This window comes from Dicentrarchus labrax, unplaced genomic scaffold (assembly GCF_905237075.1).
Source record: "Dicentrarchus labrax unplaced genomic scaffold, dlabrax2021, whole genome shotgun sequence".
Taxonomy (NCBI): Eukaryota; Metazoa; Chordata; class Actinopteri; family Moronidae; genus Dicentrarchus; species Dicentrarchus labrax.
In genome coordinates this window covers 290,439-306,228 of record NW_026136853.1, presented here as the reverse complement: position 1 = coordinate 306,228, position 15,790 = coordinate 290,439, and the positions used below count along the sequence as shown (strand labels likewise).

General features: G+C 39.5%; 1 protein-coding gene across 1 annotated transcript in view; it reads left to right on the top strand.

The window, feature by feature from the left end:
* The first annotated feature begins 6,204 nt into the window (after positions 1 to 6,204).
* The window catches only part of wdr33 (WD repeat domain 33), a 28,574-nt gene continuing 18,988 nt past the window's right edge, over positions 6,205 to 15,790 (top strand). Inside the window, exons 1-5 of the mRNA XM_051394395.1 lie at positions 6,205 to 6,392; positions 11,949 to 12,168; positions 14,911 to 14,979; positions 15,090 to 15,194; positions 15,293 to 15,388. Coding sequence (XP_051250355.1) covers positions 11,965 to 12,168; positions 14,911 to 14,979; positions 15,090 to 15,194; positions 15,293 to 15,388 — 474 coding nt within the window. The 5' untranslated portion in view covers positions 6,205 to 6,392; positions 11,949 to 11,964. The remainder of the gene's footprint in view (positions 6,393 to 11,948; positions 12,169 to 14,910; positions 14,980 to 15,089; positions 15,195 to 15,292; positions 15,389 to 15,790) is intronic.

Sequence of the window (15,790 nt, the reverse complement as noted above, 5' to 3'; positions counted from 1 at the left end):
GATATTGTCCATATAGCTGATTATTAATGCTAATGCTGCTAATGATGCTAACTGTCATCAGTCAGTGTAACTGCTGGAGAGCCAGACTGAACATTTCTAACAGAAAACACTGTATTCAGTATTATAATATATATATATATATAATGATTAAAACACTGTATTCAGTATTATAATATATAAATGATTAAAACACTGTATTCAGTATTATAATATATAATGATTAAAACACTGTATTCAGTATTATAATATATATAATGATTAAAACACTGTATTCAGTATTATAATATATATATATAAAGATTAAAACACTGTATTCAGTATTATAATATATATATATATATATATAAAGATTAAAACACTGTATTCAGTATTATAATATATATATATATATATAAAGATTAAAACACTGTATTCAGTATTATAATATATATAAAGATTAAAACACTGTATTCAGTATTATAATATATATAATGATTAAAACACTGTATTCAGTATTATAATATATATAAAGATTAAAACACTGTATTCAGTATTATATATATATATAAAGATTAAAACAGTGTATTCAGTATTATATATATAATAAAGTCATACAGGAGCAGTTAGCAGTCACAATAATCACTTTTAATTCACAAATATAATATTAATAAAATAAACTCATCAAACTTTAAAACCACCACAGAAGAAGTTTGTAGTGACGGTTAAGCTAACCTAGCTAGCATTAGCACCGCCGGTAGCCAAACGGTCGTTAAACAGGTTGTAAAGTGTGACTACAGCCGGTAGCAGCGGGTTCGCTGTCCCGGTACGTTACCGGCGGACAGCGGTCAACTTACCGTTACCGTTACCGGCGGACAGCGGTGAACTTACCGGCGGACAGTGAACTTACCGTTACCGTTACCGGCGGCCGTTGGACGAGAGACTGCTCGAGACCGTTCGCTGCCACAGCTCGTGCGCGCTGATCAACGACCTCTGATTGGACAGAGCCGGCGATGACGTCACTTTGTGTCGTTCTTTTTTAAAATTTAAATGTTATAATTACACATTATTATTTATTAGATCGTTAAGATGATATTATAAATCAGGCCACTAACAATCAGAGAATGAAATAAAAGATAAAAGATAAACAACAGAATCAGAATCGGTTTTTATTAAGTAGAGTTTCACATAGAAGCTTTAAGTTGGTCCATATATTACTGACTCTGCCCATATATAACTGACTCTGGCCCATATATAACTGACTCTGGCCCATATATTACTGACTCTGCCCATATATAACTGACTCTGGCCCATATATAACTGACTCTGGCCCATATATAACTGACTCTGGCTCTTATATTACTGACTCTGCCCATATATTACTGACTCTGCCCATATATTACTGACTCTGCCCATATATAACTGACTCTGCCCATATATTACTGACTCTGGCCCATATATTACTGACTCTGCCCATATATTACTGACTCTGCCCATATATTACTGACTCTGGCCCATATATTACTGACTCTGGCCCATATATAACTGACTCTGCCCATATATTACTGACTCTGGCCCATATATTACTGACTCTGGCCATATATAACTGACTCTGGCCCATATATTACTGACTCTGGCCCATATATTACTGACTCTGGCCCATATATTACTGACTCTGGCCCATATATAACTGACTCTGCCCATATATTACTGACTCTGGCCCATATATTACTGACTCTGGCCATATATTACTGACTCTGGCCCATATATTACTGACTCTGGCCCATATATAACTGACTCTGCCCATATATTACTGACTCTGGCCCATATATTACTGACTCTGCCCATATATTACTGACTCTGGCCCATATATTACTGACTCTGGCCCATATATTACTGACTCTGGCCCATATATAACTGACTCTGCCCATATATTACTGACTCTGGCCCATATATTACTGACTCTGGCCATATATAACTGACTCTGGCCCATATATTACTGACTCTGGCCCATATATTACTGACTCTGGCCCATATATAACTGACTCTGCCCATATATTACTGACTCTGGCCCATATATTACTGACTCTGGCCATATATTACTGACTCTGGCCCATATATTACTGACTCTGCCCATATATTACTGACTCTGGCCCATATATAACTGACTCTGCCCATATATAACTGACTCTGCCCATATATTACTGACTCTGGCCCATATATTAATGACTCTGCCCATATATAACTGACTCTGGCCCATATATTACTGACTCTGGCCATATATTACTGACTCTGGCCCATATATTACTGACTCTGGCCCATATATTACTGACTCTGGCCATATATTACTGACTCTGGCCCATATATTACTGACTCTGGCCCATATATTACTGACTCTGCCCATATATTACTGACTCTGGCCATATATTACTGACTCTGCTCATATATTACTGACTCTGGCTCTTATATTACTGACTCTGCCCATATATTACTGACTCTGGCCCATATATAACTGACTCTGCCCATATATTACTGACTCTGCCCATATATTACTGACTCTGGCCATATATTACTGATATATTACTGACTCTGGCCCATATATTACTGACTCTGCCCATATATTACTGACTCTGGCCCATATATAACTGACTCTGGCCCATATATAACTGACTCTGGCCCATATATTACTGACTCTGGCTTATATTACTGCTCCATATTACTGACTCTGGCCCATATATTACTGACTCTGGCCCATATATTACTGACTCTGGCCCATATATTACTGACTCTGGCCCATATATTACTGACTCTGGCCCATATATTACTGACTCTGGCCCATATATAACTGACTCTGGCCCATATATAACTGACTCTGGCCCATATATTACTGACTCTGGCTCTTATATTACTGACTCTGGCCCATATATTACTGACTCTGGCCCATATATAACTGACTCTGGCCCATATATTACTGACTCTGGCCCATATATAACTGACTCTGGCCCATATATTACTGACTCTGCCCATATATTACTGACTCTGGCCCATATATAACTGACTCTGGCTCTTATATTACTGACTCTGGCCCATATATTACTGACTCTGGCCCATATATAACTGACTCTGGCCCATATATTACTGACTCTGGCCCATATATAACTGACTCTGGCCCATATATTACTGACTCTGCCCATATATAACTGACTCTGGCCCATATATTACTGACTCTGGCCAGTAGCTTACAGTATGTGACAGATCAAGCTTTCAACATGTGTGTGTTCATATGAGAGAACAAATAGTTCAAAATGTGGCAGTGACAGTTTGTAAAACATTCTGCCTAGCAACCAGCGGTACTTTACTGCCAGCCTAATGCTTGGTGCATGTGAACCACAACACATTCACACTACTCTGTAATTTCATGTCATATCATTTATTTGTTTCTTTTTCATGTATTCATTCATTTACAACTCCAGGCCGTCCTTGTTTTGCTCATCGCCAGTCTTAATACTGTGTCCGTGTCATCTGGGGTTGATGTTCTGATCAGCTGCCGTCTCGCTGTAGTCCTCTCTGATGATCTTCTGTCTTTGGGGTTGCTGCTATCCTTCTTTGCATGGTGTTCATCAGGTGTCAGATTTATGCACAATCAAAAAACAACCAAAAAGAAAAAAGAGAAAACAAAAGAAAATCATTAATTAGTGATAGAATAAGTAAACAGCTAACAAAACATCAATAATGTAATATGTAATATTTGTGAGAAATGAAATATAAAAAATGAAAATGTCATTAGAAGAAAAAAGAGCACTTAGCTTAATGTTGTCGATTCCGTCTTGTTGTTCCTCGTCAGGACAATTAACACTTAACAAGCTGAATCTAAAATATTCCCACATTTATGATTAAAGGGAACATCGTAATTAACATAATTAATATAGCTAACATTATAAGCCGCAATTATAAAGGTAGCATGCTAGCTAAATATACAGTTAAAAAAATTACCTCAGACAAAGAGCCGGAGAAAAAACAAAGAGCCAATTAGATTCATCTTGTAACTGTCCTCCAATCAAAGTTATTAAATGTCAAATTACCCGCGGAAGCAGCTTGTTGTTATGGTGATGACGTACGAAGGGCAGAGTTGAGAGGGCAGATAAGCAGGTCACAGAGCAGACATTATTTTACTTTATTTTCTGTTTATCATGTCCTCTCTCCTTCTCTCTTTCACCATGACTCACACATAAGACACGGTTAATCAGCATTCTTACCGGTGTTTAATTCGGCGTACGCGTGATCCACCAACCACCCCGTATTTTAATGATGAATCCTGTTTTTTCCATCTATTCCCATGATCTCCTCCCACTGAAATAGTGAGGCTGGTAACGAGTTGATGCGACAAAGTCGGCCAAAAAGTTTGTATTTATGTATTATATTGAAGCCGAATTGACAAGAAGGCTGTTGAGATATGATGAGTTTTTTTCTTGTGTTTCTACAGTTATGTGCTATTACGTAAGCACAAATAATTGTTAATATATGGTATTTCTTAAATGGAGCTTGGCATAATATTGTCCTGGGATAATGCAGGAAGCGTCATGGTTTAATTAAAATTGCTAAAGTAACTAAATAAGTAATAACAACAATGGTGGGAATAATAAGCATGTCGTAATATTATTATTATTATTATTATTATTATTATTAACAATAATAAGTAAAGGTATCAATAACACTGATAACAATAGTTATATTAATGAGTAAAATATAATTAAGAAAGAAAACTATTCTTAATGTGCAGTCATAGGCAGTGTAGATAGTTGAAACTTTTAATAAAGTGTCCACCAGACCCCCTACCTGTTAACATACAATGAACGTTGTGATGTTGTAGACTTTTATTTTGAAATACCACCCTCAGCCTGAAAGCAATAGTGCAGTTACTACAGTCTGAGTGTCTTCTTCCTCACAAAATAAATCTAACTTGAGGGCGCTCACAGGATGAATGTTGCATTCGAAAGGGGACGCAAAGAAATGACACATTGCTGGGTGTTAGATTTGTTAGAGTCACTTATTTGCTTTACAAAGTCTTTTAAAAGTACCAGCAACACAAAAAAAGTTGCTGTGTTAAAAAAAAAGAACTTGGGCGAAAAAATCGGCCTTAACATTGTGGTCGGGCTTCGGATGCCACGATGCCATCAAGCGGGATCTCTGGTCGTAATCAGTCCTTCACTGACCAATCAGCGTTCATTAGCAGAATGCTAGCGCGTTATGGGCAACAACAACTCGTCCTGTAAGAAATCTAAAGGACATCAGAACTCGTTCATTCAGCTTTCGACCTATAACCCATGTTGAACTTTAAAAACTACAATCACATCTGAGATTTCTCAACCACAATCAGGTGAAAGAGACAAATGTAGCCGTCTAGCTCCATCTGCTCCCATTCATTCTGCACTGATGGGAGAGCGCCCCCAGTGGACCTCTGCTGGAACTGCAACCAGTATTCGGTACAATCAGTGCGTCTCCCGCCAAAACCATTTGTCTGACAACTTCAGCAGTGGTATCACTGCGACCCCAACGCATTTGCCTACGTTTCTATCTATAAATAATTTCTGTACAGTGACATTTGTGGCCTTGAGAGCAGTTTACAAATTTATTTTTCGACAATTTTTTCTCTCAGTCAAGCTTATGAGCTGCAGGCTTTGGTTGCTAGGCGACCAGGTCCAGAAATCGGCAGTTATTTTCAGTTGGCCATTCTACCAATACACACCCATTCATTTTTTGGCCTGGTTTTTGGTGATTTATCGGCAAACCGTTTGGCGAAACGCTTAGAAAAGTCATAGCACTGATGTCCTCACCGAGCCGCACGTTTTGGTACCTTTTTGTGTGTGTGCGACCAAAACTGCGGGAGGAGTAGTCGACCGTAAAAAGGTACGGAAGAATAATAATAAGCAAGGAGAATAATAGAAGTGTGCTTTTCATTCACACTAATAAGACATGAACAAAAATAAAATAAAGATAAAATAGAGACAAAATCACTGGTATTTGTGTTAGTGCTGTACACAAGAATTAATGTAACGTTGTAACCCAGCTGTAAACAGTTACACTAAAACACAGCTCACACTTATTTAATATAATAATATATCAATATTCAAAAAGACAAGAGGAGAAAAAAACAATACAATACAATATAAAACTCTGTTTCCCACGGTCCTTTGCGTGATGACGGCGCGTTCTCCCGCCCATTGGGAAAATCTCCCAGCATGCTGTGCAGCGCCGAGAAGAAGGAGCGTCATGATGGAGTCCGCTGGTGGCTAACGTGATGAAGCTCGTTAATTCCAGTTGAATAAAGTTTGAGGCTCATGTTTCCGCAGAGAGACGCTTAACGGAAGAACCGAGCCCGTTAATGACAGCCAGATAGCTAACGCAGCGGATTGTCGGTGAGTTTCTGAAGCTGCAGCGCGTTGTTGTTGTAACGACCAGCACCGGGCCGCCATTATTATTATTATCTCCGGCTACCAAACACAACACAGCACCCGAACACAGCACACACGACCCAGCACGACCCAGCACGACCCGACCCAACAGAACCCGACCCGACTGTGGCGCTTTGTTCTGTTTCAGTGTCAGAATATGGCGCCGGTTGTTACAGGAGGACGGTTAGCCTGCTAGCTAGCTTAGCCGCGTAAGCTAATAGTGTTAGCCGCAGCCTCTCTGGCTAACACACACACACACACACACACACACACACACACGCACGCGCGCGCGCACACACACACACGCACACGCACGCACACATACAGTGACTGTTTATTTGTAAGACTGTAATCACAGTGTGTGCGCTCACGGAGAGCTAGCATTAGCTCGGTGCTAACTAGCCGCTGGTGGACCCGCGTGCTGCAGCTCGGTTCCTAATAGCAACTGTAGGACGCTGAAGGCTGCACAGCCCCACACCATCCTACCGCTGATCAACTGACCTCTGCCCGATCCATAGCTCTCTTTAGGATCAATGCAGCAGCACATCGATACAGAGCGGAACCGGAAGTTATTATATATAGTTATTATAATATATATAGTTATTATAATGTATATAGTTATTATATTGTTATTATATTATATATAGTTATTATAATGTATATAGTTATTATATATAGTTATTATAATGTATAGTTATTATATTATATAGTTATTATAATGTATATAGTTATTATATTATATAGTTATATTATATATAGTTATTATATTGTAGTTATTATATTATATATAGTTATTATAATGTATATAGTTATTATATATAGTTATTATAATGTATATAGTTATTATATTATATAGTTATTATAATGTATATAGTTATTATATTATATAGTTATTATATTATATGTAGTTATTATAATGTATATAGTTATTATATATAGTTATTATAATGTATATAGTTATTATATTATATATAGTTATTATAATGTATATAGTTATTATAATGTATATAGTCTGTCTATGAGCTCGTTGGTTGTTTTGACTGCGTCCCTTTCTAACGCAGGACCAGGCTGTTGTTCTTTTAGCTGAGTATATCTTGTGTTTAGGTTAATTGAATTGAATTGAATTGAATATAGGTCTAAACTTTGAAAAGGTGTGACTGCACGTCCACCTGTGCCCCCGCTGTCAGCCTGTCCTCGCAGTACTGCGGGTTATCAGCACTGTAGTGGTCTGAATAAAGATAACACTGGAGGTTTGTTGCTCGTCTTAGTGAACGCTGGCTTAAACACACATTACAACCTGTGAGCAGACACTGTTTAAAACATCACTTCAGGTTTGTGAAACCTTTATTGTGTTTGTGAAAGGACATGTCACTGTTCTTTCCCACAGCGCAGGGGCTCCCAGTCGTTGTCCGTGATCTCCTTTCATTAATAAAGTGCCAACCCCTGATTAAGTCACATATTTTATGAATATTTCATATTAAACACTGTCCAATGAACAGTGAACAGTGCAGGGACTGTTTGTGAACCACAGATTTGATGATCTGTATGATGTATTTAATGGTGTCTAACAGACGTATGAAGCTTCTCTGCAGACCAATGTTTCCTGCTCTCTGATCATTGTTAGGTTGAACATTTCCACAGCAATGTACATCGAACTGAACCAAGTGCTGAGAGTTTTTACCTTCTTAAGATCCAGAAGTGAAGCTTTAGTGACCCCTGGTGAGGGTCACAAGCCCCAGGTTGGGAACCACTGATTCGTATGGACCAGTCCCACTGAGCACTGTTGGCTGTATCAGCAGTGAACTCCCTCAGGGTTTCACAGATCCTCTCTGGGGTAATCTAGTCCAGATCGGACGAGTCTAGTTGTAGTGGTTTTAGATCTGTTGTTAATATTCCAGCAGCGCCAAAAAACGAAAATAACAGAAAATAACTCGTACAAATACAGTCATTTTCTATCATTCAAATAGTTTTCAGCTGTAATTTAACATAGAATATTGTTTTTTTGTCTTTATAATGTTTAATTAAAGATATTTACAGTATAAAACAATGATCTATAAATCCAGGTGAACTCTGCTATAATACAATAATCAGACTTACATTTACAGCAGAGTTCTGTTATTATTGGATTGTTATTATTTTAATGTGAATGATAAAAGTTATAGAAGTGTAATAAAAGTCATTATCTGTGAGATTACAGTAATTATTGCTGTTTACACTGATAACAACTGTATTTGGACAGTTTACCAATGCTTATACACTGATAAACAACATTTATTCAACTTCCATCATTATACAACATATCTGTCAGTTAACTCACTAATACATTAAAGTTACACAACTAATACTTTTACTGTGAATGTCACTGATTTTATATCATTATAGAAATGTATTAAAGTTGGTTTAATCTAAAAATAAATATCTGCAGAAACAGTTATAGATTTACAAATGTGTTTTAATCTTTATGTGGAAAAAATGATATTTTCTTTAAATAAGCAGTCATTTTATGATCGTTTACAGTTCCAAGTTTTTCACATTATTACATCAGACATAAATAATAAATAAATTGTCAGATGTGTTGTGACGCTTTCGTAGCGGTTACATTAAATAAGTTATCTGTAATATTCTGTTAGGATTTAAATAATGGACCAGATACTGAGAGAGAGAGATGTGTTCAAAAACCACAGAACCACTGACTGACAGGAAGAGTACAGCTCAGTGCTCAACAGTAGGTATATCTATCTATAGACAGTGGGCCTAGAATATCAATTTCGATTCGATATTGATTTAAATGCTTCTATATCGATCCAATAATAAGTAAATTACAGCTTCGGGGCGGCGACTTCCGTCACGTGTTTGTGTGTTGGTATGGCGTATCGTGGTTCCAGTGTGTATACCATCTTCTTAAAACCCCCGTTTCCCCCGACACTGTACGGCCGTAGCTCCGTACATATGAAGACGGCCACAGACTCCGTTATCTTCTGTGTGCGGCAGTTTGCAAAGGAAGGATCTGTGGAGTTGTGTCTGTTTTGAATCCACAGGTTTAGCCGCGGGTTGCTGCAGATCGTCTGCATGGTGTTACTGTAGTATTTTAGTAGTGCCTGGCACAGCTTACACACTACCTTACTTCTGTTTCCTGTTCCGGGTTTACACTGGAAAATAAAATGACTCCAAACGTCTGCTGTTAAAGTTGAAGGTTTATCACGTCTGCTACCTGCTTCAGTTGCTATGTTGTTGTTGTGTGGTCGAGTGCGGCCTCCGTCCGTACAACGCAAATCACACAAAGGTGTTGCTCACCGTGCCCCCACTGGCCAGGGGCTTGAATTGATTCAGAGGATTTAATGAATCAATATTGAATTGGGAAAAAATATATTGCAATGCATTGATGAACTGATATTTTTACCCACCCCTCATCTCATGTCCTGGTTTACCTTACAGCCCACTGGGTTCTGGTGGTTGTAGCGGTTCTGGTGGTTGTAGCGGTTCTGGCGGTTGTAGAAGTTCTGGCGGTTGTAGAAGTTCTGGCGGTTGTAGAAGTTCTGGCGGTTGTAGCGGTTCTGGTGGTTGTAGCGGTTCTGGCGGTTGTAGAAGTTCTGGTGGTTGTAGCGGTTCTGGTGGTTGTAGCGGTTCTGGCGGTTGTAGAAGTTCTGGTGGTTGTAGAAGTTCTGGTGGTTGTAGCGGTTCTGGCGGTTGTAGAAGTTCTGGTGGTTGTAGAAGTTCTGGCGGTTGTAGCGGTTCTGGCGGTTGTAGAAGTTCTGGTGGTTGTAGAAGTTCTGGTGGTTGTAGCGGTTCTGGCGGTTGTAGCGGTTCTGGCGGTTGTAGAAGTTCTGGTGGTTGTAGAAGTTCTGGTGGTTGTAGCGGTTCTGGCGGTTGTAGAAGTTCTGGTGGTTGTAGCGGTGCTGCTGTGTTGGAGCTTAAAGTTTCAGCCTCTTCCTCAGGTTTGTGTCTTTGACATAATCAGCATGGTCTGTAGTGTACAGGCAGTGTGTCTGCTGTGGAGCGGTGTCGGCGGTGTCGGCGCCACCCGCTGTGGAGCGGTTGTGGAGCGGTGTCGGCGCCACCCGCTGTGGAGTGTTGGGAAGGACAGCCTCACATCCTGCTGTAGAACTACGTGTCCTCAGTCACATGTTAGCATGTTTCTCCCCAGTGACAGCTAATGTAACCTACAAGAACCTGCTGCTGCCTCAGACAACCATGTCCATTAGACCCTGTATTATATCGCACTTCTTCTTTGTTTTGGCCTCGGCAGCCCCTACCATTCTGCCGCGAGTTCCTGGACTCTGTCAGTGAACTTTAGTTTGATAAGAGTTGCTATGTTATTGTTTTTATTTTCAAACCAGAAAGCGGCTCTAACTCGAGCCAGCAGCAAACATCGTTAGCAATAGCTAATGCCAGCAGCCTCAAACTGGACTGCCTTCTGCTCTCAGAGGAGATGTTGGCTGCAGCTGTTGTCAGAGTGGGGCCTCGTCCCTCATAGATGACAGGGCTCCAGACTAACTTTTTGCATTGGTTGCACTGGTGCGCCTAACATTTCAAATTAAAACACTAAGCAAAATAAAACCTTTCCAAATAAAAGAGGACCTGATTACTACTTCCTGCTGCTGAAATGCAGCTGGGAGAGGGGCCACGGCATATCCTGTGTTTTTTAGACACGTTATGTTTTTTTAAAGTTTCGATAAGAAACGTTGACCCGCTCACGAATGCACTATTTCCATCCATATTCTGACCACACTCCTGACAGTACACGCAGTGCAGTGCGTTGCGTCCTTTGTTGAACCTCAGCCAGGGAAACTGTTTCAGCCAGTCCTGTCTGAAGGAATATATTTTGACCTTTTTAATTTGGGTCTCGGAGCCGGGCTCTATCCCAGACTCGGTTGTCTCCTCCTCTGGTTCTGAGTCTGATGCTGTTGCTGAAGGACCGGGTCTTGGTATCTCACCAGGGACCGAGGGCTCCGTGTCTTGATGGGATGGACTCTCAGTAGTGGGGATGGATGGGATTATAGTAGTAGGGCTGGTTGTAGGCTTGGTTTTCTTAATGAAAAAACTTTCAATATTTCTGCCTCTCTTCATTTTCCCTCGTTTTGTCGTGTTTATTTTATTTTTCCGTTTCAGTTAGTCAGCTATTCTGGCGCTCAGGTCGCGTGCAATTTTTAAACACACACAGTTTAGCGCGGTGAACAGGACCACAGCCAATCAGAGGCAAAGACCCGCCCGAGCTCTGTCTCTTATTGGTTCAGAACCCGATATGATCCTACCATGAGTGTGTGAGTTCGCTCACAGGAGAACACAGAGAGATGATGTGCTTGCAAAATAAATGTATGTGTTCACCCGGGCAGCGTCAGGTGCTCCAGTGCGACCTAGAGAAATTGGTCGCACTCTGGATGATCTTTGTTCGCTCATCAGTTAAAGATGAATTCAGATTAATTACTGTCATTAGTCAGTGCTGGTTTGTCTTGGCTCAGTGTTGTGCTCACTATTTGCTCTCTGGATGACACTAACCACCCAGCGTCCCGTCCCACATAGGTACAGCAGTGTCACCATGGCGACGGACATCGGCTCACCGCAGCGGTTCTTCCACATGCCGCGCTTCCAGCACCAGGCTCCGCGGCAGGTCTTCTACAAGAGGCCGGACTTCGCCCAGCAGCAGGCGATGCAGCAGCTGACCTTCGACGGGAAGCGCATGAGGAAGGCCGTGAACCGCAAAACCATCGACTACAACCCGTCTGTTATCAGATACCTGGAGGTAAACACACCTGTTCACTTCCTGTCTGAAGTCTTGTGGTTGGCACACAGCGGGCAACCTGATCAGTAATCAATATTCCCATTAATAAAGCATTAATCAATCTAATAACAATAACAACCTGATCAGCCTTTAGCAGTTAGCTAGTGTTTCTGTAGTGGAGACTAAACATTAACCAACATTATTATTTATTATATCCATATTAGCAGTTTGAATCAAACTAAGAGCTCCCATAAATGTCATCAGAGAGGAAGCGTTTGATTGGACGCAGCATTAGTCCAGAGTGCAGGATGAGTCATCAAATACTTTTATTGATTATCAGGAAACTGTAAAACACCTGAAACAGGACTTCCTGTCCCTGTTGGACAGGAGACGTTTTATGTGATCAGTTGTATCAGTAAACACCACAACAATGGAACCAACATACAACCACATTATAATCAGTAAACAATGGAACCAACATACAACCACATTATAATCAGTAAACAATGGAACCAACATACAACCACATTATAATCAGTAAACAATGGAACCAACATACAACCACATTATAATCAGTAAACAATGGAACCAACATACAACCACATTATAATCAGTAAACAATGGAACCAACATACAACCACATTATAATCAGTAAACAATGGAACCAACATACAACCACATTATAATCAGTAAACAATGGAACCAACATACAACCACATTATAATCAGTAAACAATGGAACCAACATACAACCACATTATAATCAGTAAACAATGGAACCAACAAATTATAACAGTAAACAAACCAACATACAACCACATTATAATCAGTAAACAATGGAACCAACATACAACCACATTATAATCAGTAAATAATGGAACCAACATACAACCACATTATAATCAGTAAACAATGGAACCATACAACCACATTATAATCAGTAAACAATGGAACCAACATACAACCACATTATAATCAGTAAACAATGGAACCAACATACAACCACATTATAATCAGTAAATAATGGAACCAACATACAACCACATTATAATCAGTAAATAATGGAACCAACATACAACCACATTATAATCAGTAAACAATGGAACCATACAACCACATTATAATCAGTAAACAATGGAACCAACATACATCCACATTATAATCAGTAAACAATGGAACCAACATACAACCACACTATAATCAGTAAACAATGGAACCAACATACAACCACATTATAATCAGTAAACAATGGAACCAACATACATCCACATTATAATCAGTAAACAATGGAACCAACATACAACCACATTATAATCAGTAAACAATGGAACCAACATACAACCACATTATAGTCAGTAAACAATGGAACCAACATACAACCACATTATAATCAGTAAACAGTGGAACCAACATACAACCACATTATAATCAGTAAACAATGGAACCATACAACCACATTATAATCAGTAAACAGTGGAACCACCATACAACCACATTATAATCAGTAAACAATGGAACCAACATACAACCACATTATAATCAGTAAACAATGGAACCAACATACAACCACATTATAATCAGTAAACAATGGAACCAACATACAACCACATTATAATCAGTAAACAATGGAACCAACATACAACCACATTATAATCAGTAAACAATGGAACCATACAACCACATTATAATCAGTAAACAATGGAACCAACATACAACCACATTATAATCAGTAAACAATGGAACCAACATACATCCACATTATAATCAGTAAACAATGGAACCAACATACAACCACATTATAATCAGTAAACAATAGAACCAACATACAACCACATTATAATCAGTAAACAATGGAACCATACAACCACATTATAATCAGTAAACAATGGAACCATACAACCACATTATAATCAGTAAACAATGGAACCATACAACCACATTATAATCAGTAAACAATGGAACCAACATACAACCACATTATAATCAGTAAACAATGGAACCATACAACCACATTATAATCAGTAAACAATGGAACCATACAACCACATTATAATCAGTAAACAATGGAACCATACAACCACATTATAATCAGTAAACAATGGAACCAATACAACCGCATTATAATCAGTAAACAATGGAACCAACATACAACCGCATTATAATCAGTAAACAATGGAACCAACATACAACCGCATTATAATCAGTAAACAATGGAACCAACATACAACCGCATTATAATCAGTAAACAATGGAACCAACATACAACCGCATTATAATCAGTAAACAATGGAACCAACATACAACCACATTATAATCAGTAAACAATGGAACCAACATACAACCACATTATAATCAGTAAACAATAGAACCAACATACAACCACATTATAATCAGTAAACAATGGAACCAACATACAACCACATTATAATCAGTAAACAATGGAACCAACATACAACCACATTATAATCAGTAAACAGTGGAACCAACATACAACCACATTATAATCAGCAAACAATAGAACCATACAACCACATTATAATCAGTAAACAGTGGAACCAACATACAACCACATTATAATCAGTAAACAGTGGAACCAACATACAACCACATTATAATCAGCAAACAATAGAACCATACAACCACATTATAATCAGTAAACAATAGAACCAACATACAACCACATTATAATCATTAGAACAGTGAGCGTTCGGTGTCACTGGGACCAGTTCAGCACGTGGGTTGACTGGATGTGTTTACTCTACAGAACCGTCTGTGGCAGCGAGACCATCGAGACTTCAGAGCCGTGCAGCCGGACGCAGGATGTTACAACGACGTGAGTACACATCCCAGATTGTCAGTGGGTGTCAGTGAACGCCTCATCAGTGGGGGCCTTACTGAAGAGCAGCAGCTCATTAAACAGTGTCTGATGTGTTCTTGCTGCAGCTGGTTCCTCCTCTGGGCATGTTGAACAACCCGATGAACGCCGTCACCACCAAGTTCGTCCGAACCTCCACAAACAAAGTCAAGTGTCCCGTGTTTGTGATCAGGGTGAGCACTTCCTGTCTGAAGGACGAATCCTAAATACTCACAGAGCTGTGGTTTTGAAAAGTGCTGAAGAAATCAATGTATTTCCTGTTTGTCTCCAGTGGACTCCTGAAGGCCGCCGTCTGGTCACTGGAGCCTCCAGTGGAGAGTTCACTCTGTGGAACGGACTCACCTTCAACTTTGAGACCATTTTACAGGTAAACACCCATCCAATCTGCAGCTGCACCACTAGATGGCACTGAATCTCTCTGTGATGTTTGTTTTTTATAATTGATTAAAAATCAAAAGCAACGTGGTCCAAAGAGAACTGATTGCTGATATTGAACTTATTTATTATTAGGGCTGTAACTGTTCTGAAACCGAGACCGAAACCGAGACACAAAAAAGTCCACGGTCTTGTGTCGTGGATCCGAGAGACAGAACCGCGACACACTCGCTCTCTGGACTGTTGAGCTCTCGTTAAGACAGTGTAACTGCGGCAGTGGCGGCGGCCCGTGGGGTGGTAGCGGTGTATGCCTATATCGTATTTGTATCGACAGTAGGTTATTCTAGGTCATTTTCCACCTTATTTTAGTGTTTATTTACTACTTTAATCTGCT